The 23522-nt window shown below is 37.2% G+C and overlaps 1 protein-coding gene across 2 annotated transcripts in view; it reads left to right on the top strand.

Annotated features, from left to right (window-relative positions):
- The window catches only part of LOC123559605 (cyclin-dependent kinases regulatory subunit 1-like), a 31856-nt gene extending 22458 nt beyond the window's left edge, over positions 1–9398 (top strand). For both annotated transcript variants that reach the window (XM_045351574.2, XM_053552548.1), the window contains exons 3-4: positions 5578–5705; positions 6457–9398. In XM_045351574.2, coding sequence (XP_045207509.1) covers positions 5578–5705; positions 6457–6545 — 217 coding nt within the window. In that variant the 3' untranslated portion in view covers positions 6546–9398. The remainder of the gene's footprint in view (positions 1–5577; positions 5706–6456) is intronic.
- Positions 9399–23522: the final 14124 nt, after the last annotated feature.

The raw sequence follows: 23522 nt of genomic DNA, 5'->3' as shown, positions 1-23522 counted from the left end.
AAATTTTGGTGTAATTGTGTATAAACAATTTAAATGTGTTTGAATCAATTTTGTTTTTTTTATTAATCCCCCACCACAAGTGGTGGGGGGTTATAGGAATGGTCTCCATCCGTCTGTCCGTAACACTTTCGTGTCCACTCCATATCTCCTAAACCCCTTAAAGGATTTTCATGAAACTTTGGTCAAATGATCACCTCATCAAGACGATGTGAAGAACTTATGAGTCAGCCTTGCAGGCTCTAGGTCAAGGTCACAACTCAAGGTCAAAGGTTTAAGCCTTCCATTTTGTGTCCGCTCTATATCTCCTAAACCCATTGAAGGAATTTTATAAAACTTGGGTCAAATGATCACCTCATCAAGACGATGTGCAGAACCCATGAGTCAGCCATGCCGGCTCAAGGTCAAGGTCACAACTGAGGGTCAAAGTTTTGAGCCTTCCATTTTGTGTCCGCTCTATATCTCCTAAACCCCTTGAAGGATTTTCATCAAACTTGGGTCAAATGATTACCTCATCAAGATGATGTGCAGAACCCATGAGTCAGCTATGCCAGCTTAAGGTCAAGGTCACAACTGAGGGTCCAAGGTTTGAGCCTTCCATTTTGTGTCCACTCTTATATCTCCTAAACTCCTTAAAGGATTTTCATCAAACTTGGGTCAAATGATCACCTCATCAAGGCGATGTGCGGAACCCATGAGCCAGCCCTGCCGGCTCAAGGTCAAGGTCACAACTCAAGGTCAAAGGTTTTAGCCTTCCATTTCGTGTCCGCTCTATATCTCCTAAACCCCTTCAAGGAATTTTATAAAACTTGGGTCAAATGATCATGCTTTCAAAGCGATAGGAGTCATGCTGGCTCAAGGTCAAGGTCACAGCTTAGGGTCAAAGGTTGGAGCCTTCCATTTTGTGTCCACTCTGTATCTCCTAAACCCCTTGCAGGATTTTCATCAAACTTGGGTCAAATGATCACCTCAACAAGAGCTTATGAGTCAGCCATGTCAACTCAAGGTCAAGGTCAAAGGTTTGAGCTCTGTATCTCCTAAACCCCTTGAAGGATTTTCATGAAATTTGGGTCAAATGATCACCGCATCAAGACGTTGTGCAGAATTCATGAGTCAGCCATATCAGTTGAAGGTCAAGGTCACAGCTAAAGGTCAAAGGTTTACCCTTTCACTATCCATAGCAGTGGTGGGGGATTTAGCTGTCTTTCAGACTGCCTTGTTAACTTTGAAATTTGAAGACTGAAAGGCTTTGCATCCCTTACCTCCAGAGCAGACTACTGTGAAATCATAAATATTCATGGGGGACTAATTTTCGTGGTTGAGTCAATCCACGAAATTTAATCCCAATGAACAAGTAAAATTTCCATTCATTTTATGTTCAGAAGTTGAAATCCACAAATTCATATCCCCACGAAATTGCCATTTTGGTCCAAACCACGAAATTTCATGCCCACGAAATTAAATAATTTTACAGTAATCCTATACTTTGCCTGTTTTGTAGGGGTGTCGGGCATGCAGCTAAGCCCTAGGCTAGCTCCATTAATCTAGTGCTTTAATGCTATGTTGCAATATTCTATGTAAATCTATTAGATGTAATTTTATGTATCAGTCATAAGTATGTTGTCATGTATAAGGCTTCTTTATTGACATAAATCTAGCTCCGTAAAGGAGGTATCCAAGTCAAAAGTCAGATCATTACTGTCCGACTAATACACTTTTTCCCCCTATAATCTGCTCCTTAAAAGGAGTATCCATTTTGCAAAAAAGTATGTTTTTTTCCCAAAGTTGAATTTAAAATTCCCAAATGCAATTCATTAATATTTCACACAAAAACCCATTTATGTAGATTTTGGTAATTTGCAAATTGTCCCAATTAAGACAATTTCCGAGAGCATTTTCCCAATTCCACCGATGTCTGTGGCATTCCCAAATTGATGAAAAAAAGGCCTGTAATATCATCATTGTAATGTTTACACTCATATTTTTAGTATTTCTTAATGAAAGTTTGTAATATCTGAAACAAATTAGATATAAAAGGGTGGATTGGACGGCTGTAGGGGAGGAGGCCAAAAAAATATGGTGGTATTGGTCAGTAAGTATGGTAAAGTCAGGGAACTTCATTTTCTCAGCTAAGTGGCAACTCTGAATTCATGAAGTCTTGAACATTTTCGAATCTGGGTCACGTGGGGTCAGAAACTAGGTCACTAGGTCAGATCAGAGGAAAAGCTTGTTTACACTCTGGAGGCCTCTTTTTTGTTCTAATTTTCACGAAACTGTCAATGTTTTCATGTAATCTTGGATGAGTACTAATCTTGGTCATGTGGGGTCAGAAACTTAAGTTACTAGGTCAAATCAAAGAAAATGCTTGTTTACACTCAAGAGGCCACATTTTTAGCTCACCTGAGCCAAAGGCTCATGGTGAGCTATTGTGACCGCTCAATGTCCGTCGTGCATCGTGTGTCCATCAACATTTTTTTTAAAAAATCTTCTTCTTGAAAACCACTGGGCAGAATTACACCAAACTTAACAGGAATGATCCTTGGATGGCCCCCTTTCAAAATTGTTCAAAGAATTGATTTCCATGCAGAACTCTGGTTGCCATGGCAACCGAAAGGAAAAACCTTAAAAATCTTGTCCAAAACCACAGGGCCTAGGGCTTTGATATCTGGTGTGTAGCATCATCTAGTGGTCCTCTACCAAAATTTTTCACATTATCCCCCTAGGGTCAAATATGGCTCTGCCGCAGGGTACACATGGTTTATATAGACATATATAGGGAAAACTTTGAAAATCTTCTTGTACAAAACCACATGGCCTAGGGCTTTGATATTTGATATGTAGCATCATCTAGTGGTCCTCTACCAAAATTATTCAAATTATCTCCCTAGGGTCAAATATGGCCCCGCCCCGGGGGTCACATGGTTTAGATAGACTTATATAGGGAAAACTTTGAAAATCTTCTTGTACTAAACCAAACGACCTAGGGCTTTGATATTTGGTATGTAGCATCATCTAGTGGTCCTCTACCAAAATTGTTCAAATTATCCCTCTAGGCTCAAATATGGCCCCGCCCCGGGGGTCCCAAGTTTTACATAGACTTAATATGAAAAAAAAGTTTAAAAATCTTCTTGTCTGAAACCACAACACTTAGACCTTTGATTTTTATACGCCCGTTTGAAAAACGGGACGTATTATGGGAACGCCCCTGGCGGGCGGGCGGGCGGCGTCCACAGACCTTGTCCGGAGCATATCTTCTACATGCATGAAGGGATTTTGATGAAACTTGGCACAGTTGTTCACCATCATGAGACGGAGTGTCATGCGCAAGAACCAGGTCCCTAGGTCTAAGGTCAAGGTCACACTTAGAGGTCAAAGGTCAAATTCAAGAATGACTTTGTCCGGAGCATATCTTCTTCATGCATAGAGGGATTTTGATGAAAGTTGGCACAATTGTTCATCATCATGAGAAGGAGTGTCATGCGCAAGAACCAGGTCCCTAGGTCTAAGGTGAAGGTCACACTTAGAGGTCAAAGGATACAAGAATGAAAACTTTGTCCGGAGCATTTCTTCTTCATGCATAGAGGGATTTTGATATAACTTGGCAAAAATGTTCACCACCATGAGGCGGAGTGTCATGCGCAAGAACCAGGTCTCTAGGTCTAAGGTCAAGGTCACACTTAGAGGTCAAAGGATACAAGAATGAAAACCTTGTCCGGAGCATTTCTTCTTCATGCATAGAGGGATTTTGATATAACTTGGCACAAATGTTCACCACCACGAGACGTAGTGTCATGCGCAAGAACCAGGTCCCTAGGTCTAAGGTCAAGGTCACACTTAGAGGCCAAAGGTCAGATACAAGAATGACTTTGTCCGAAGCATTTCTTCTTCATGCATGGAGGGATTTTGATGTAACTTGACACAATTATACATCATCATGAGACGAAGTGTCATGTGCAGTTCCCTTCTTTAGAATTACTTCCCTTTGTTGTTACTATAAATAGCTTATATTGTAAGTTTTTCATTACTAGTCGTAGGGAAAAATCGAGACCACTTTTCTGTAGTACAACATGCATGCTACATCCAATTTTGAGGTGTATTTTGACCAGTCTCTACCTGGTAAAGATTTTTGTGAGGACTTACATTTTTTTTTTTTTTTATTTTTTTTTTTTTTTTTTTTTTTTTTTTTTTTTTTTTTAAGATTAACTTCCCTTAGTTGTTACTATAAATAACTTATATTGTAACTTTTTTATAATTGAGCGTAGGGAAAAACCAAGACCACTTTTCTGTGGTACAACATAGATGTTACTTTCCAATTTTAGGTGTATTTTAAGGTATCTCTACCTGGTAAGGAGTTTTTTTGTGGACTAAGAAAAACAAAACACTTAGTTATTACAAAAATTACCACAAAATTAAAATTCCATTTGCAAATACAGGTGCTAGAGTAAAGAAATTTGTTGTGACGGGCGTATATTGTGACATTCTTGCACTCTTGTTGGTTTGTAGCATTGTCTTATGGTCCTCAACCAAAATTGTTCAAATTGTACCCCTGGGGTGAAAAGAGGCTCTGCCCTGGGGGTCCTAAGTTATATAATATCTATTATATATAGACTTATATAGGGAAACACTTTAAAAATCTTCTTGTCTGAAACCATACGACCTATGCTTTTGATATTTGGCATGATGCATTGTCTAGTAGTCCTCTACCAAAATTGTTCAAATTATGCCCCTGGGGTTAAAAGAGGCCCCACCCTGGGGTCACTTAGTTAGTATGTGAGCTATATAGGAAAAAATACTTAAAAAATTATTTGATCCTATTTCCAAGACTGTTTAATTATAATTACCTGATGACACCAAGTAATATGATGTCACTTGACTGTGACATTGACCTACTGACCTACTTTCTTGTTTTTTAAGATACAGCCTTGAAATTTTGATGACATACACAGTTTTGCACACCATTCGTAAAACTGAATTTCATTAACCATGAATATGACCTACTGACTTTCTTAATATTTTATCATCAGTTTGATCTTTGAAACATGTGGCTTATATTACTCAGGTGAGCGATCCAGGGTCATCATGACCCTCTTGTTATATATTTTTCTCCATTAAATCTTGGCAGGATTAAAAACTGGGTTAGATTAGATCAAAAACTAGGTCACTAGGCCAAATTGAAGAAAAATCTTGTTTACACTCTAGAGGCCACATTTTATGCTCCAGTCTTCATGAAACTTGGTCAGAATTATTTCTTTGAAAACTTGGAAAAGTTTGAAACTGGGTCATGTGGTGTCAAAAACTGGTTCACTAGGTCAAATATGTTTACACTGTTATGGTGTGTTACTCAGGTGAGTGACCTAGGGCCATCTTGGCCCTCTTGTGTTCATTGTTTCTGGACCCTGGTTATTTTCCTGCTTGTCTCTTGCTAGTAATAGCACAATTTTTGTTTTCAGTACCTCTTGCTTGTGACTCTTTAAGAAGTGTAGAATTTTGGTTGGTAAAATTGATTTGTCTTATCTTTATACAAGAGGTTAGTTTGTTAAGTTCATTGTGTTCTATAGTCTCTAAATGTTTAATTTGCAGACATGTGATTCTCCCACCTGATATATCAAAGCTGGTTCCCAAGAATCATCTAATGACAGAGACAGAATGGCGAAACCTCGGGGTTCAGCAGTCACCTGGCTGGATACATTACATGGTTCACTCCCCTGGTAAGTTTTGTATAATTGTTGTCTACATATCAGGAATTAGCTCTTAAGAAGAGACATTATGTATATCATCATAATTATATATTTCAGGAAATGAAATTTTTGTCGAACCTGCTTCCGTTGAGCTCGATATAGTCGCCACTTTCAGTGTATGTGCGTGCGTCCGTCTGATTTTGTCTAAACCATAACTTTCACATGCATGGACCAATCTTGTTTATATTTGGCATGAATGTTTACCTCAATGAGAAGGTGTGTCATGCGCAAACCCCATGTTACTATCCAAAGGTCAAGGTCACAGTTGGAGGTCAAAGGTGAAGTTGAAGTTTGTCCGTAGCATTTCTTCTTCATGCATGGTGGGATTTTGATGTAACTTGGCATGAATGTTCACCATTATGAGACGGAGTGTCATGCGCATGAACCAGGTCCCTAGGTCCAAGGTCAAGATCACACGTGACAGCTGGCGGGCTCGACATTCTGCCCGTGGGCATACTTGTTTATCTCTTTCATTGGTTGTAAAAAATATAGAAACGTGCTTCCTTCAAATGTTTTTGCAAAAGAGCAGCCTTTGTCCATGGTTTATACTACTTCCATTTCTGGTGGCAACAGAATAAATGTAAATATATTTGTAAAACTGATTGTCCTGATATTGTTTTCCTCTATGTGTATAATTCACCGCCTCTGGTTCTTGACTCCTACACCATAAACTTTCCTCACAGATCTTATCTCATTGTCATAACTGTTTCTGCATTTACAGAGCCGCATGTGTTACTGTTTCGGCGACCTCTTCCAGGGACACAGACAGGAAGTTTAGGTCAAGGTCACCAGCAGGTAGCGGCACACTGAATTAGAGAAGATTGTGTTCTCATAAAGATTAGATATTTATAGTAATTGGACTTTGATGTACTGTACTTTATGATGACAGACTGAACAATGATATTTTAGCATTATATGTGCATGAGTCTCTGTATGTTCTGAAGTGTGATAAAAGCTCACTGGATTTGTATTCAGCTACATACTGCTGTTTTTAGCCATACAGTATATTTTTATATAGAGGAATTTTTTGTTCCTTTGGACTGTACAGTAATGTTACTTATTCGAATTTTATGATACTGTCCTCTGAGGCTTGCACACATTCACAAATCTCATGTTACAACCTAATTGTGTTCTGATTACATGGAGAGCTCATGCAAATAAAAAAATACTGAACCAACTACTGGCTAGCGTCCTACAACCGGACACTTGGAATATTTTTCACGATAACTCGGGAAATAGATATAACTAGTGGTTGAAATTTCACGTGAACAAAGCTAGGTCCTCCTGAACAAAGCTAGGTTCTCCTGAACAAAGCTAGGTTCTCCTAACTAAAGAGCTAATTTGTTTACTTCTAAAATTAGGTCAAGTACTTTTTCGAGGCCTGCACAAAGGGCCACCAAATCATATTATTTTAAGGTCTAACAGTACCATGTTTCTGGACAGCGAGTTGTCACTTTAATGATTTTCAATTTACATTCAACATTGAATTCAACTTCATAATATTTTCAACCAATGGAAAGTAGTCGTACAGTCTGAGTCCAAGAATTTTACGAATTACCTCTTGAATCTATAAATTTGATCGTATCTCTCCCAACCAGATCTTTTAAAATTTAGCTATTTTGATATGAAAATGTGTTTTAGTGTGTGTAAAAGTCATGCACTAAATTATCAAAGCTGTATTTCCCCGATATAAGTGTTTACTAAACGTTTCGTCTGCTTACCTCAAATTTGCATGGGACCTTTAGATTTATTGGCGGGACCTCGCGGAAATACTGCGCATGCGCAGCGCGCCACTTCCGACTTCACCCGACATGTAAACATGTTTCATGAGTGCAGACGAAATGAAATGTAGCGTTTCTTGTAAAATACTTAAATTAAACTGTTGTTGAAAATCAAGCATCCATTTGATCGTAAACAGATTAACAAGGTTAAAGACCGGAAAAAAAAAGCGTTTAAAGAACTGTCCCGTTTGGTGGTTGTCCAGATTTGGTGGTCGCTAGCCAGTAGATCTACAAATAAAAAAAACCAGTTGTTAGCTTCAATTTTTTGTTATATTGAAGAAACTAAGTTCAGTAACTAGATTGTTGTATTGTCAAAATGTGTAGTTATATGTATATAAATATTTATTGAACTACAGTACACAATGTATATTAGTAAAATGTCAAGTATCTCATTCATTTCATGTTAATTTTTTTTTTATTTTTAACCATCATTTAGAATGATTACAATTTTGTTAGGAACTTTTTCAAGAGTATTTGTTTTGGTAATTTGTTATGTGTTTGTGTTTGTTAGTAGATGTTTTCTCCTTTCTTTTTGTTTTCTCACTGTCATCTCTCTTTCATTATTGTATACACTCTTTTAAAGTAGGAACTTGAGTATATAAGTCGCAAGATGGAGCTGGGGCAAGTTTTTCTATATTTCTATGCATGATTCACATCAGGGACCCTTGCTTAATTATCTAAATAGGTAGGCACGTTCTTTTTTAAAAATTGGCACATTTGTTTATTGTGACATTTACCACTGTTTATCCAAAAATCTCTTTCTGCAGTCTTTTTGTAAAGGTTCTATGTTACATTATTAAAAACTTATGCCATTATTTTAACATATTCAATGAACTTCATTGACAAAGCTGTTAAATAGTGAGCCTTGCTGTCCTCTGACAACTTCTGTATTTAGACAGAATTAGTATGAATTTCGGTCAAGTTGAATCTAGGCCAGATCAGGCAAGTAGGTCCAGAGTTATGGAATTTGATTGATAATATAAATGTTATCAGGGCTCCAGATAAGATGCGTATTAGCGTAAATTACGCTTTTAAATAATGCATATAAGCATGTGCGATCGTTTTTAAGCGTATAAAAACGTATAAGAAATTATAGAAACTCCTGCAATACTTTTTACTAGTGTAAACAAAATCTGAATCATCTAAAGGCTTTACGTAACAAAGCACGGTCAGCATTAATTCTCCCACAGAGAACATACACACCATTGAATGGTGCTTTATAAGTTAAACTATATTATAAACCCAATGCATTGTAAATAAAATAGTGAGCCCGCCCGCTTAGCTCAGTAGGTAAGAGCGTCGGTCTACGGATCACGGGGTCGCGAGTTCGATCCTCGGGCGGGGCGCATGTTCTCCGTGACTATTTGATAAACGACATTGTGTCTGAAATCATTAGTCCTTCACCTCTGATTCATGTGGGGAAGTTGGCAGTTACTTGCGGAGAACAGGTTTGTACTGGTACAGAATCCAGGAACACTGATTAGGTTAACTGCCCGCCGTTACATGACTGAAATACTGTTGAAAAACGGCGTTAAACCCAAAACGAACAAACAAAATAAATAAAATAGTTGGGAAACATTACTGATGGTACGGTAGTGTATTTTAAAGCAGTGTCAATTTAAAATATCAACCTCCGGTGTGGAGTAAACAACAAAATGTCTCTTTCTAAGATTGTAAAAAGTGAACAAACACTACGCATCTTTAAACCAACAAGAACGATCATTGAAACATATTTAAAGCTATACTGAGTATTCTATTAAGCTAAGGGAGAACAAAAAGCAAAAACTTGAATGCTGAATTGAAAACAAATTCATGGGTGTTACACCAAATTAATAATGTTATAAAACCGTTTTTTTTTTTTTTTTTTTTTTTTTTTTTTTTTTTTTTTTTTACAAATTCAAATTCCCCCCCCCCCAACCAAAAAAAAAACCCCAAAAAAATCTATGAGTATTTATCAACATGTGAAGTTGCAAACCCACCCCTGTCACCACCCACATTCCAGATTTCTTACTTGATTATGCTCAGTTCTTATAAGTTCAAATGTAATGAAATTATTTGCTTGAGTGAGTAATAGTGCCTGTTTCATCACACATCCACTATTAGAACATCATTTCTTCATGAATGTTGATCAAACTTGGAATGTGTATACCTGTTTGATCTTGTGTGAGCAATATACACGCCTGGTAAACTACAGAGCTACCTCTTTAAGAGGTATACGGTAAACTGCTCTGTCGCAACATCCGAGGTTCCTGATTTAATATAAATATTTGACAATAAAAGTGCTTTCATGTGGAAATGGCCAAATTAACTGCTAAATCAGCTTCTTGGTAAACATTACCACAACCACATATTAAGAATGAATTAGCAAACTTAAAGTTTTCTGCAAGTTTAAATCATATCTACATGGCCTACCATTCCCCGATTTTTGATATTCGATACACTGCTTGTAAAAATGCAAAAAATATGATGACACTCACCTTTGTTGATGTTCTTTTATCGCGACGTGCTCTACCTCGGAAGTTGTGACAGCAGTTAGCATATACCTCTTTAAGAGGTAGCTCTGTAGTTTACCAGGCGTGAATATATAACCACCTTGGCCCTCTTGTTTATTGTAGCTGTGCAATTGTTTAATCATATTACCCATATAAAGTTATGAAGCATTAATGTCTTGTAATAAAACATGAAAACTGACTTTGCTACTTGTCTTTCAAGATTGTTAGCTACTTGAATCTGCAAAAATTCTTAAAAAGCAAAAAAAATGTGCACAGGGGCTTAGCTAGGGAAAACAGCTTGTATATATAGTGATTGGTAAAGGAAGTGCATATTCCTGCTTACTGGACAGGAGTTCAGTTGTTTTAGCAGTGTAAGGAAACTAATGGTTTGTAAAGGAAGTGCATATTCCTGCTCACTTGACAGGAGTTCCAGTTGTTTTAGCAGTGTAAGGAAACTATAGTGATTGGTAAAGAAAGTGCATATTCCTGCTCACTTGACAGGAGTTCCAGTTGTTTTTAGCAGTGTAAGGAAACTATAGTGATCAGTAAAGGAAGTGCATATTCTTGCTTACTGGACAGGAGTTCCAGTTGTTTTAGCAGTGTAAGGAAACTATAGTGATTGGTAAAGAAAGTGCATATTCCTGCTCACTTGACAGGAGTTCCAGTTGTTTTAGCAGTGTAAGGAAACTATAGTGATCAGTAAAGGAAGTGCATATTCCTGCTTACTGGACAGGAGTTCCAGTTGTTTTAGCAGTGTAAGGAAACTATAGTGATCAGTAAAGGAAGTGCATATTCCTGCTTACTGGACAGGAGTTCCAGTTGTTTTAGCAGTGTAAGGAAACTATAGTGATTGGTAAAGGAAGTGCATATTCCTGCTTACTGGACAGGAGTTCAGTTGTTTTAGCAGTGTAAGGAAACTAATGGTTTGTAAAGGAAGTGCATATTCCTGCTCACTTGACAGGAGTTCCAGTTGTTTTAGCAGTGTAAGGAAACTATAGTGATTGGTAAAGAAAGTGCATATTCCTGCTCACTTGACAGGAGTTCCAGTTGTTTTTAGCAGTGTAAGGAAACTATAGTGATCAGTAAAGGAAGTGCATATTCTTGCTTACTGGACAGGAGTTCCAGTTGTTTTAGCAGTGTAAGGAAACTATAGTGATTGGTAAAGAAAGTGCATATTCCTGCTCACTTGACAGGAGTTCCAGTTGTTTTAGCAGTGTAAGGAAACTATAGTGATCAGTAAAGGAAGTGCATATTCCTGCTTACTGGACAGGAGTTCCAGTTGTTTTTAGCAGTGTAAGGAAACTATAGTGATCAGTAAAGGAAGTGCATATTCCTGCTTACTGGACAGGAGTTTCCAGTTGTTTTAGCAGTGTAAGGAAACTATAGTGATCAGTAAAGGAAGTGCATATTCTTGCTTACTGGACAGGAGTTCCAGTTTGTTTTAGCAGTGTAAGGAAACTATAGTGATTGGTAAAGAAAGTGCATATTCCTGCTTACTTGACAGGAGTTCCAGTTGTTTTAGCAGTGTAAGGAAACTATAGTGATCAGTAAAGGAAGTGCATATTCCTGCTTACTGGACAGGAGTTCCAGTTGTTTTTAGCAGTGTAAGGAAACTATAGTGATCAGTAAAGGAAGTGCATATTCCTGCTTACTGGACAGGAGTTCCAGTTGTTTTAGCAGTGTAAGGAAACTATAGTGATTGGTAAAGGAAGTGCATATTCCTGCTTACTGGACAGGAGTTCCAGTTGTTTTAGCAGTGTAAGGAAACTTGTGATCAGTAAAGGAAGTGCATATTCCTGCTTACTGGACAGGAGTACTAGTTGTTTTAGCAGTGTAAGGAAACTATAGTGATTGGTAAAGGAAGTGCATATTCCTGCTTACTGGACAGGAGTTCCAGTTGTTTTTAGCAGTGTAAGGAAACTGATCATACATTACTCTTGTGCTTGTTCATGACATCTGTTGAACTATATTTGTGTAGTTAATTCACACATTCAGATGTTATGTAATTCCTGATAAAGATCAAATTACTTGATAATTCCTCTGTGTTCATTTGTACATTCTGTGTTTGAGCAAAAAAGTTATTTTTGTAAAAGATACAAAAGGTTATGCTGCAATGTTAAACTAAACTAAAACTTGATTGATGTGCTCTTTTAAAATGTCATGCTTCAATTTAAATTTTCCAAGCTTTGTTTCAATAGACTACTGAAAGGAAACAGAGCTATGAAAATGTCATTCCTTTTATCTTATTTGCTGTGATGAGTCACCTGAGTTTTTGTGATAATCTCGACACCTTGTTAAAGATTCTCAGAAAGCTAATATCGCAGTCATTATTAATCACAACTGTATGAAACTTCATACATGTCTTAACAATCATAATGTCAACTGAATGACATGGGTTCAATAACTCTTGCTATTATTGTATTGAAATTATGCTCCTTTTCAGCTCATCTGAACTTTTCAACAAATGAAAAACCAAAGGAGGGGAGAACACCGAGGTGGTTAATAGACTATTTATTCTTTGATCTGCAAAGACCTTCATCAGGATACATTTCAGTAGAAAAATATTGACTGAAGTACATAAAGTGTTGTATCAGTTTGTGACATTTGTTACAATTTATAGCACAATGGTTACTATTAATATCTAGTAATCTGGCAAGCTGCCAAATTTAGTAAAGACAATTATGTGGACTGTTATTGTCAAAAGTTTCATATATTCTCCCTACACTGATAATGAGTTCATTTTCTTCATTGAAAGGTCCATATTCATCTAGGCAAATGGTTGTGTCGCTAGGAAACTTCCTGATAGGCGTAGATGGTAGTGGATAGGTTCTGGACTTGGTTCAGGGTGAGCTATTAGTATAGTCAGATAGTCCTGTGTCAACATTTTTAGCTCCACTATTCGGAGAATAGGGGGGCTCTTCTACTCGCCCCGGCGTAGACGTGACCTTTCTTGGCTAAAGTTTTTCGGCAACCTTTGTTTTTCTGTCATATCTTTGTTACTATTGCTTATATCTTACAGTAACTTCACATAAACATTGTCCAGCATACAAACAAAGTATATGCAGGGGCTGGGCCCATTATACCCAAGGTCAAGGTCACCAAGGTGTTATACTTTGGTTATTTTTAAGGTTAAAGTTTTTCGGCAACCTTTGTTTTTCTGTCATTTCTTTGTTACTATTGCTTATATCTTACTGTAACTTCACATAAACATTGTCCAGCATACAAACAAAATATATGCAGGGGCTGGGCTCATTATACCCAAGGTCAAAGTCACAAAGTTGTTACACTTGGAATTATTTTCATGTTAAATTTTTTCAAAAGCTTTGTTTATAGACATATCTTTGGTACTTTAAAAGATAATGACTTGAAATTAAAAGTATTTCTTTATAATCATCATCTGTATGTGCGGAATGTTTTTTGGCAATCTTTGTTTTCTGGATATAACTTTAGTACAATATAAGATAAAGACTTGAAACTTAAAATGTGTCTTTATCATCATCATCTGCATGTGTGGTAACAATCCCCATAACTCTGATTTGTATTTTTGACCAAATTATGCCCCTTTCATACTTAAATTTTTTGACAAACTTTGTTTTCTGGACATAACTTTTGTACTGTATAAGATAATGACTTGAAACTCAAAATATATCTTTACCATCATCATCTGCATGTGTGGTAATAATCCCAATAACTCTAATTTTTGTTCTTCACAGAATTATGCCCCTTTATGTATTTTCCTTTTAAAAGTAGAGGTCTCTTATTGAGACATATATTTATTTTACTGTCAAATCGCCGGATAGTGGATCGCGCTGTCTTATGGACAGCTCTTGTTATGTAAGCATCTCCTCTAAAACTACAGGTCAGAATTACACCAAACATGGTCAGTAACATCCTGACATGGACCTCTATCAAGTTTATTCATGTGGTTCACCTTGGCTCCTTATACCAGAGCTGAAAAATGAAAAAGCTGTAAACAACTTCTCTTGAACCTCATCATGAAATTTTATCAAACTTGCCCTGTTGCATCATTCAATGGTCTTCTACCAAATTTGAACAAATGGGAGCCATTGGCCCCTTTTAATGGTTGTTAGAGCTAAAATTAGATATACCTTTAATACCTTTTCATGAACCACTAGATAGATCTTCATTAAATTTGGTCTGTGGCATCATTATAAGGTCCTCTGTCAAAATTTGTTCAAATTGGGCCACCTTTTGGGGCTACTGGAGCTAAAAATAGAAATGCCTTTAAATAAGTTCTACTCATGAACCACTTTATGGATCTTCATCAAACGTGCTTTGTAGCATCATTATAACATGAATGAAAGTTTTCTGGCATATGCTGGAGGTTCTGGTTTTTGTCAGTCTCTTGGATCATGTAAATCCATTGAGAAAATCAGAAGGAGCGGGTGGGGGGTGGGGGGGGGGAGTACTTTGCCCTGTTGCACGTTGAAATAAACTTGTCTATTTCTGATTAATATTTATTTGTCTATTTTTTAAAACAAATGTTGCTAGTTGGTGCTCATTTTTTCTTTACGTAGATAACTGATGAAATGTGTGACTTCGGTCAAACGAAACTGTATGGGATCGGCTACTCGCCAAAGTAACCAAGTATTTTCCAAGTTCAGACGATAGGCGTGTGGCGAAAATACACGAAAATATCCAAACGAGTAAGCTTGCTTTCCTTTAAAGAACAATTTGACTGCTGACAGAACAAAAAAAGTTGTGAAAATTAAGTATTTACCCGCGGGGTAGAATACAAGACCTCGAAAAGGCCGGAAGAAGTGGATGGAGGTGGGAATGGTTGTCTGAGGTAAACAGAAGTGCTGATAAATGGGGAAATTGGCTGAAAAAAACAACAACATTGCCGAGTTGCTTTCTGACTTCTGTGCCAAAACTATAAAGTATGGCTGTAGTGGGAAGAAAGGCATCAAAAATCACGCATATATTCTTGTGATCAGAAACAGTATTTTTGATGGATCTTTATGAAACCCGGTCAGGAGCATCATTATAAGGTCCTCTCCCAAAAATGTGTTCAAATGAGGGCACTTGGTCCCTTTAAGGGGCCACCAAAGCTAAAATTGGAAATGCCTTTAAACGACTTCTCATGAACGGCTTGATGGATCTTCATCAAACTTGGTTTTTAACATTATTTTAAAGTCTTATGCCAAAATTGTTTAATTGGGGGCACTTGGCCCCTTTTAGGAGCCACTAGTTCTCATGAACTACTTGATGGAAATTCATCAAACTTGATCTGTAGCATCATGATAAGGTGCTGTCCCAAATTTATTGTCCCCTGTCTTTTTCAAAGAAAAATAGGGAACATAGAAATAGGCTGCATCCTTCCGTCCATCACACTTTGTGTCCGGTCCAAACTCTGCCATCCATGAAGGGATTTTGAAATAAACATAAATGTTCACCATAATGAGATGACGTGTCATGCGCAAGACCCAGAGCCCTAGTTCCAAGGTTAAGGTCACAGAGGTCAAAGGTTAACAGGGTCTGTTTATTGTCCGGTCCATAAATCGGCTATCCATGAAGGGATTTTGAAATAAATGTTTACCATTATGAGACAATGTGTCGTGCACAAGAACCAGACCCCAAGCTCCAAGGTCAAGGTCACACTTAGAGGTTAAAGGTTAACATGGTCTGTTTCTTGTCTGGTCCATAAATCTGCCATTCATGAAGGGATTTTAAAATAACTTGGTATATATGTTCCCAATAATGAGATGATATGTCATGCACTAGACCCAAACCCCTAGCTCAAAGGTCACACTTAGAAGTCAAAAGTTAACATGGTTCGTTTCATGTCTGGTCCAGAACTCTGCCATTTATCAAAGGGATTTTAAAATTGCTTGGCACAAATGTTCCCCATAATGAGTTTATTTATCATGTGCAAGACCCAGACCCCTAACTCCAAGGTCAAGGTCACCTTTTCCCTTTTTTGTATTTTTTTTGTTTGGTCTGTAACTTCTGAAAAAAAATTATGCACTGTTGTATATTCAAATAACTTTGCATAAATATTCACCATTACAAGACATTGTGTCATGTGCAAAGGTCAAGGTCACAGGCACCCAAGTTAACTTTCTTTCTTTTTTTTTTTTGTTCATGAAATTACAATAAATATGTTTTCATATCAGTTTTCCCACTAGTTTAAAAATGAAATTAAGATTATTGGTATTGATAGATATAAAAAGCTATTAACAATTGTAGACTTGTAGAATGCAAATCCAGGAACAAGTTATAACTAAAATGGTATATGTAGGTAAATGCAGCATTACTATGGTTGGAAAACATTAGGTTGATATGTAGTGCAGTTCTGCATTGACCAACAGTATGATTTACTTTTTCTGGTGTGTAATATAAAAATAAGTTTTTAGTACTACATAAATGTAATGCATTTCATTTGTTTATTAATTACCTCCCTTAGATATGACAAAATATTTCATTATATTTTTAGCTCACCTGAGCAATGCTCGGGTGAGTTATTGTGATCACTCGATGTCCGGCGTCTGTCATCTGTCAACATTTAGCTTGTGTATGCGATAGAGGATGCTCAGGTGTGTTTTTCTGATCACGCGATGTCCGGCGTCTGTCTGTCGTCTGTCTGTTGTCTGTCCGTCAACATTTAGCTTGTGTATGCGATAGAGGCTGTATTTTTCAATTGATCTTCATGAATATTGGTCAGAATGTTAACCTTGATGAAATCTAGGCCGAGTTCGAAAATGGGTCATCTCGGGTCAAAAACTAGGTCACTAGGTCAGATCAAAGAAAAACCTTGTGTATGCGATAGAGGCTGTATTTTTCAATTGATCTTCATGAATATTGGTCAGAATGATTTCCTTGATGAAGTCTAGGCCAAGTTCGAAAATGGGTCATCTCGGGTCAAAAACTAGGTCACTAGGTCAAATCAAAGAAAAACCTTGTGTATTCGATAGAGGCTGTATTTTTCAATTGATCTTCATGAATATTGGTCAGAATGATTTCCTTGATGAAATCTAGGCCAAGTTCGAAAATGGGTCATCTCAGGTCAAAAACTAGGTCACTAGGTCAAATCAATGAAAAACCTTGTGTATGCGATAGAGGCTGTATTTTTCAATTGATCTTCATGAATATTGGTCAGAATGATTGCCTTGACGAAATCTAGGCCGAGTTCGAAAATGGGTCATCTCGGGTAAAAAACTAGGTCACTAGATCAAATCACAAAGAAAAACCTTGTGTATGCGATAGAGGCTGTATTTTTCAATTGATCTTCATGAATATTGGTCAGAATGATTGCCTTGATGAAATCTAGGCCAAGTTCGAAAATGGGTCATCTCGGGTCAAAAACTAGGTCACTAGGTCAAATCAGTGAAACACCTAGTGTATGCGATAGAGGCTGTATTTTTCAATTGATCTTCATGAATATTGGTGAGAATGATAACCTTGATGAAATCTAGGCCGAGTTCGAAAATGGGTCATCTCGGATCAAAAACTAGGTCACTAGGTCAAATCAAAGAAAAACCTTGTGTATGCGATAAAGGTAAAAAAATTTCAACTGATCTTCATGAAATTTTGTCTGAATGGTTGCCTTGATGAAATCTAGGTCATGTTCTAATATGGGTAGTCTGGGGTCAAAAACTAGGTCACGAGGTCAAATCAAAGAAAAACCTTGTGTATGTGATAGAGGCTGTATTTTTCAATTGATCTTCATGACATTTGGTCAGAATGATAACCTTGATGAAATCTAGAATAAATTTGAATATCGGTCATCTGGGGTCAAAAACTAGGTCACTAGGTCAAATTAAAGAAAAACATTGTGTTTGCGATAGAAGCTGTATTTTTCAATTGATCTTCATAAAATTTGGTCAGAATGATTGCCTTGATAAAATCTAAGTCAAATTCGAATATGGGTCATCTGGGATCAAAAACTAGGTCACTAGGTCAAATCAAAGAAAAACTTTGTGTATGCAATAGAGGCTGTATTTTTCAATTGATCTTCATGAAATTTAGTCAGAATGATTGCCTTGATGAAATCTAGATCATGTTCGAATATGGGTCATCTGAGTTCAAAAAATAGGTCACTAGGTCAAATCAAGGAAAAACCTTGCGTATGCAATAGGGGCTGCATTTTACACTGGATTTTCATAAAATTTGGTCAGAATGGTTGCCTTGATGAAATCTAGGTCATGTTTGAATATGGGTCGTCTGGGGTCAGAAACTAGGTCACTAGGTCAAATCAAGGAAAAACCTTTTGTATGCGATAGAGGCTGCATTTTTCAATTGATCTTCATGAAATTTGGTCAGAATGATAGCCTTGATGAAATCTGGGTCAAGTTCGATAATCGGATCAAAAACTAGGTTACTAGGTCAAATGAAAGAAAATACTTGTTTATACTCCAATTTTAATGATAATTGGTCAGAATATTTTTCCATGAAATCACTAGGTCAAACATGTTTACACTGTTATGGTGTGTTTCTCAGGTGAGCGACCTAGGGCCATCTTGGCCCTTTTGTTAGCCCACCATCATCAGATGGTGGGCTATTAAAATCACTCTGCGTCCGTGGTCCGCCCGTCCGTCATTCCGTCCATCCGTCCGTTAACAATTTCTCGTTATCGCATCTCCTCAGAAACTACTGGGGGGATTTTGACCAAACTTTGTCAGAATGATGTATTGGTACCCTAGTTGTGTCCCCCTGAAAATCAGACTGGTTCAACAATTTATGAGTGAGTTATGGCCCTTTGTTTATTTCTATATTTTACATAGATTTATATAGAGAAAAACTTTGAAAACCTTCTTATCCAAAATCACAGAGCCTAGGGCTTTGATATTTGGTTTGAAGCATCATCTAGTGGTCCTCTACCAAGATGATTCAAATTATTTCTCTGGGGTCAAATATGGCCCCGCCCTGGGGGTCACATAGTTTATAATGACTTACATAGGGAAAAACTTTGAATAACCCCTTGTCCAAAACCACAGGGCCTAGGGCTTTGATATTTTGTATGTGACATCATCTAGTGGTCTTCAACTAAGATTGTTCATATTATCCCCCTAGGGTCAAATATGGCCCCGCCCTGGGGGTCATATGGTTTACATAGACTTACATAAGGAAAAAACTTTGAAAATCTTCTTGTCCAAACCACAAAGCCTAAGGCTTTGATACTTGTAATGTAGCATCATCTAGTGGTTCTCTACCAAGTTTGTACAAATTATCGCCCAGGTTAAAAAATAGCCCCGCCCCGGGGGTCACATGGTTCATATAGACTTATACAGGGAAAAGCTTTTAAAATGTTCTTGTCAATAACTAAAACATTCAAATTTGGACCACATGTATATTTTTGAGTGGCAAGATGAACCTTGACACGAGTTGACCTTGATTTTGACCTAGTGACCTACTTTCACATTTCTGTAGCTACAGCCTTCAAATTTGGACCACTTGTATATTTTTGAGTGGCAAGATGAACTTTGGCATGAGTTGACCTTGATTTTGACCTAGTGACCTACTTTCACATTTCTGTAGCTACAGCCTTCAAATTTGGACCACATACATAGTTTTGTGCACTGGAAAAAACTTTGACCTTGATTTTGACCTAGTGCCCTACTTTCACATTTTTGAAGGTACAGGCGTCAAATTTGGACCATATGCGTAGTTCCATGTTTCAAAATGAAATTTGACATTGATTTTGCCCTAGTGACCTACTTTCACATTTCTCAAGCTACAGCCTTCAGATTTGGACCACATGCATAGTTTTGTGTGCCGAAAAAAACTTTGACCTTCACATTGACCTAGTGACCTACTTTCACATTTTTGAAGGTACAGGCTTCAAATTTGGACCACATGCATAGTTTTGTATTCCGAAATAAAATTTGACCATGATTTTGACCTAGTGACCTACTTTTACATTTCTCAAGCTACAGCCTTCAAATTTGGACCACTTGCATAGTTTTGTGTACCGAAATGAACTTTGACCTTTACATTGACCTAGTGACCTACTTTCACATTTTTAAGGTACAGGCTTCAAATTTGGACCACATGCAGATATTTGTATTCTGAAATAAAATTTGACCTTGAAATTGAGCTAGTGACCTACTTTTACATTTCTCAAGCTACAGCCTTCAAATTTGGACCACTTGCATAGTTTTGTGTACCGAAATGAACTTTGACCTTAAGATTGACCTAGTGACCTACTTTCACATTTCTGTAGCTACAGGCTTCAAATTTAGACCACATGCATAGGATTGTGTACTGAAACAAACTTTGACCTTGACATTGACCTGGTGACCTACTTCCACATTTCTCAAGCTACAGCTTTTGAATTTTGACCACATGCTCAGTGTTGTGTACGGAAATGAAATTTGACCTTGAGGTAGTCAATAAGTCTTGAAATTTGGAACACTCAAAAATGGCACATTGGTGGGCGCCAAGATCACTCTGATCTCTTGTTTTACATCGACTTATTTGTTGTTTTGAAGCAGTGGCAGAGAAATTTGCACCACAAGTATAATGTTTGATTCAGATTTCAATATTCATCTTGAATTGTCTTAATAGTGACCTACTGACCAACTTTCTCGTTTTTTAAGTTACAGCATAAAAATTTGGACCACATGTATAACTTTTGTTACTGATTTCAATACTCTTGAATAGTCTTAATCATGACCTACTGACCTACTTTCGTGTTTTTACAGCAAAGAGATTTGGACAACCTGTATAATTTTTCATACAGATTTCAGTAGTTATCTTGAATTATCTTTACTGTGACCCTACTCGTCTCAGGTGAGTTTTTGTGATCGCTTGATGTCCGGCGTCTGTCTGTCTGTCGTCTGTCTGTCTGTCAGCATTTAGCTTGTGTATGCCATAGAGGCTGTATTTTTCAACTGATCTTCATGAAATTTTGTCAGAATGATTACCTTGATGAAATCTAGGCCAAGTTTGAAAATGGATAATCTGGGGTCAAAAACTAGGTCACTAGGTCAAATCAAAGAAAAACTTTGTGTATGCGGTAGAGGCTTTATTTTTCAATTGGTCTTCATGAATTTTGGTCAGAATGATAACCTTGATGAATTCTAGGCCAAGTTCGAAAATGGGTTATCAGGGGTCAAAAACTAGGTCACTAGGTCAAATAAAAGAAAAACCTTGTGTATGCGATAGAGGCTGTATTTTTCAATTGATATTCATCAAATTTTGCCAGAATGATAACCTTGATGAAATCTAGGGAAAATTTGAAAATGGGCCATCTGGGGTCAGAAACTAGGTCACTAGGTCAAATCAAAGAAAAACCTTGTGTAAGCAATAGAGACTGTATTTTTCAATTGATATTCATGAAATTTGCTTTTGATAGCCTTGATGAAATTAAGGTCAGATTTGAATACCTGTAATCTGGGATCAAAAACTAGGTCGCTAGGACAAATCAAAGAAAAACGTTTTGTATGGGATAGAGGCTGTATTTTTCAATTGAGGTTCATGAAATTTGGTCAGAATGATTGCCTTGATCAAATCTAGGTCAAGTTTGAATGTAGGTTACCTTGGCTCAAAAACTAGGTCACAAGGTCAAATTGAAGAAAATACTTGTTTACACTTCACATGTTTGGTCCAATGTTAATGAAAATTGATCAGAATATTTGTTACCATGAAATCACTAGGTCAAACTTGTTTACACTGTTATGGTGTGTTTCTCAGGTGAGCGACCTAGGGCCATCTTGGCCCTCTTGTTTTTCTAGATCAATTACTAACCTCACTGGGTCAAGTCCCATAACTCTGACATGTATTTTGGGCAAATTATGCTTCCTTTTGGACTTAGAAAATCCTGGTTAAAGTTTTACATGCAAAGTTACTATCTCCAAAACTAATGGAGATATTGAATTGAAACTTAACATTTGTCTTTGGGGTTATAAAACTAGTTGATAGCATCAAGTCCCATAACTGACCTGCATTTTAGTCAAATTATGCCCCTTTTGGACTTAGAAAATCCTGGTTAAAGTTTTGCGTGCAAGTACTTACAGCTATTACTTAAAGGCATATAGATTTGAAACTTATTTTTTAGCCCACCATCATCAGATATTCAAATCACTTTGGTCCGTGGTCCGTCGTCCTTCCGTCCGTCTGTTAACAATTTATCGTTATCGCATCTCCTCAGAAACTACCAGGGGGATTTTGACCAAACTTTGTCAGAATGATGTATTTGTACCCTAGTTGTGTCCCCCTGAAAATCAGACAGGTTCAACAATTTTTTAGTGAGTTATGGCCCTTTGTTTATTTCTATAATTTACATAGATTTATATTGGGAAAAAACTTTTAAAAACCTCTTGTTCAAAACCACAGGGCCTAGGGCTTTGATATTTTGTATGTGACATCATCTAGTGGTATTCTACTAAGATTGTTCAAATTATCCCCCTAGGGTCAAATATGGCCCCGTCCCGGGGGTCACATGGTTTACATAGACTTATATAGGGAAAAACTTTGAAAATCTTCTTGTCCAAAGCACAAAGCCTAGGGCTTTGGCATTTGTAATGTAGCATCATCTAGTGGTTCTCTACCAAGTTTGTTCAAATTATCGCCCTTTGACCTTAAGATTGACCTAGTGACCTACTTTCACATTTCTGTAGCTACAGGCTTCAAATTTAGACCACATGCATAGGATTGTGTACTGAAACAAACTTTGACCTTGACATTGACCTTGTGACCTACTTTCACATTTTTGAAGGTACAGGCTTTAAAGTTGGACCACATGCATGCCTTGATTTTGACCTAGTGACCTACTATCACATTTCTCAAGCTACAGCCTTCAAATTTGGACCACTTGCATAGTTTTATGTACCGAAATAAACTTTGACCTTAAGATTGACCTAGTGACCTACTTTCAAATTTCTCAAACTACAGCCTTCAAACTTGATGCACATGCATAGTTTTGTGTACAAAAAACTTTGTCCTTAAAATAGATCTACTGACCTACTTTCACATTTCTCAAGCTACAGCTTTGGAATTTGGACCACATGCACAGTGTTGTGTACGGAAATGAAATTTGACCTTGAGCTAGTCAATAAGTCTTGAAATTTGGAACACTCAAAAATGGCACATTGGTGGGCGCCAAGATCACTCTGTGATCTCTTGTTCATTTTCTAGATCAATTACCAACCTCACTGAGTCAAGTCATAACTCTGACCTGTATTTTGGGCAAATTATGCCCCCTTTTGGACTTAAAAAATTCTGGTAAAAGTTTTACATGCAAGTTACCATCTCCAAAACGAATGCAGATATTGAATTGAAACTTCACATGTGCTTTAGGGGTTATAAAACTAGTTGATAGCAGCAAGTCCCATAACTCTGATATGCATTTTGGTCAAATTATGTCCCCTTTTGAACTTAAAACTCTTTTGATATTTAACATTTTGGGCAATATTTTCCTGCTTCTGGGACAATATTTCGAATAGTCGAGCTTGGCTGTCTTACGGACAGCTCTTGTTCAATTGAATATGGGTCAAATTCGAATATGGGTCATCTGAGAACAAAAACTAGGTCACTAGGTCAAATCAAAGAAT

The sequence above is a fragment of the Mercenaria mercenaria genome, chromosome 10, assembly GCF_021730395.1.
Source record: "Mercenaria mercenaria strain notata chromosome 10, MADL_Memer_1, whole genome shotgun sequence".
Classification (NCBI taxonomy): Eukaryota; Metazoa; Mollusca; class Bivalvia; order Venerida; family Veneridae; genus Mercenaria; species Mercenaria mercenaria.
The sequence above is the reverse complement of the archived record's forward strand: the minus strand, read 5'-3'. Positions and strand labels throughout refer to the sequence as shown.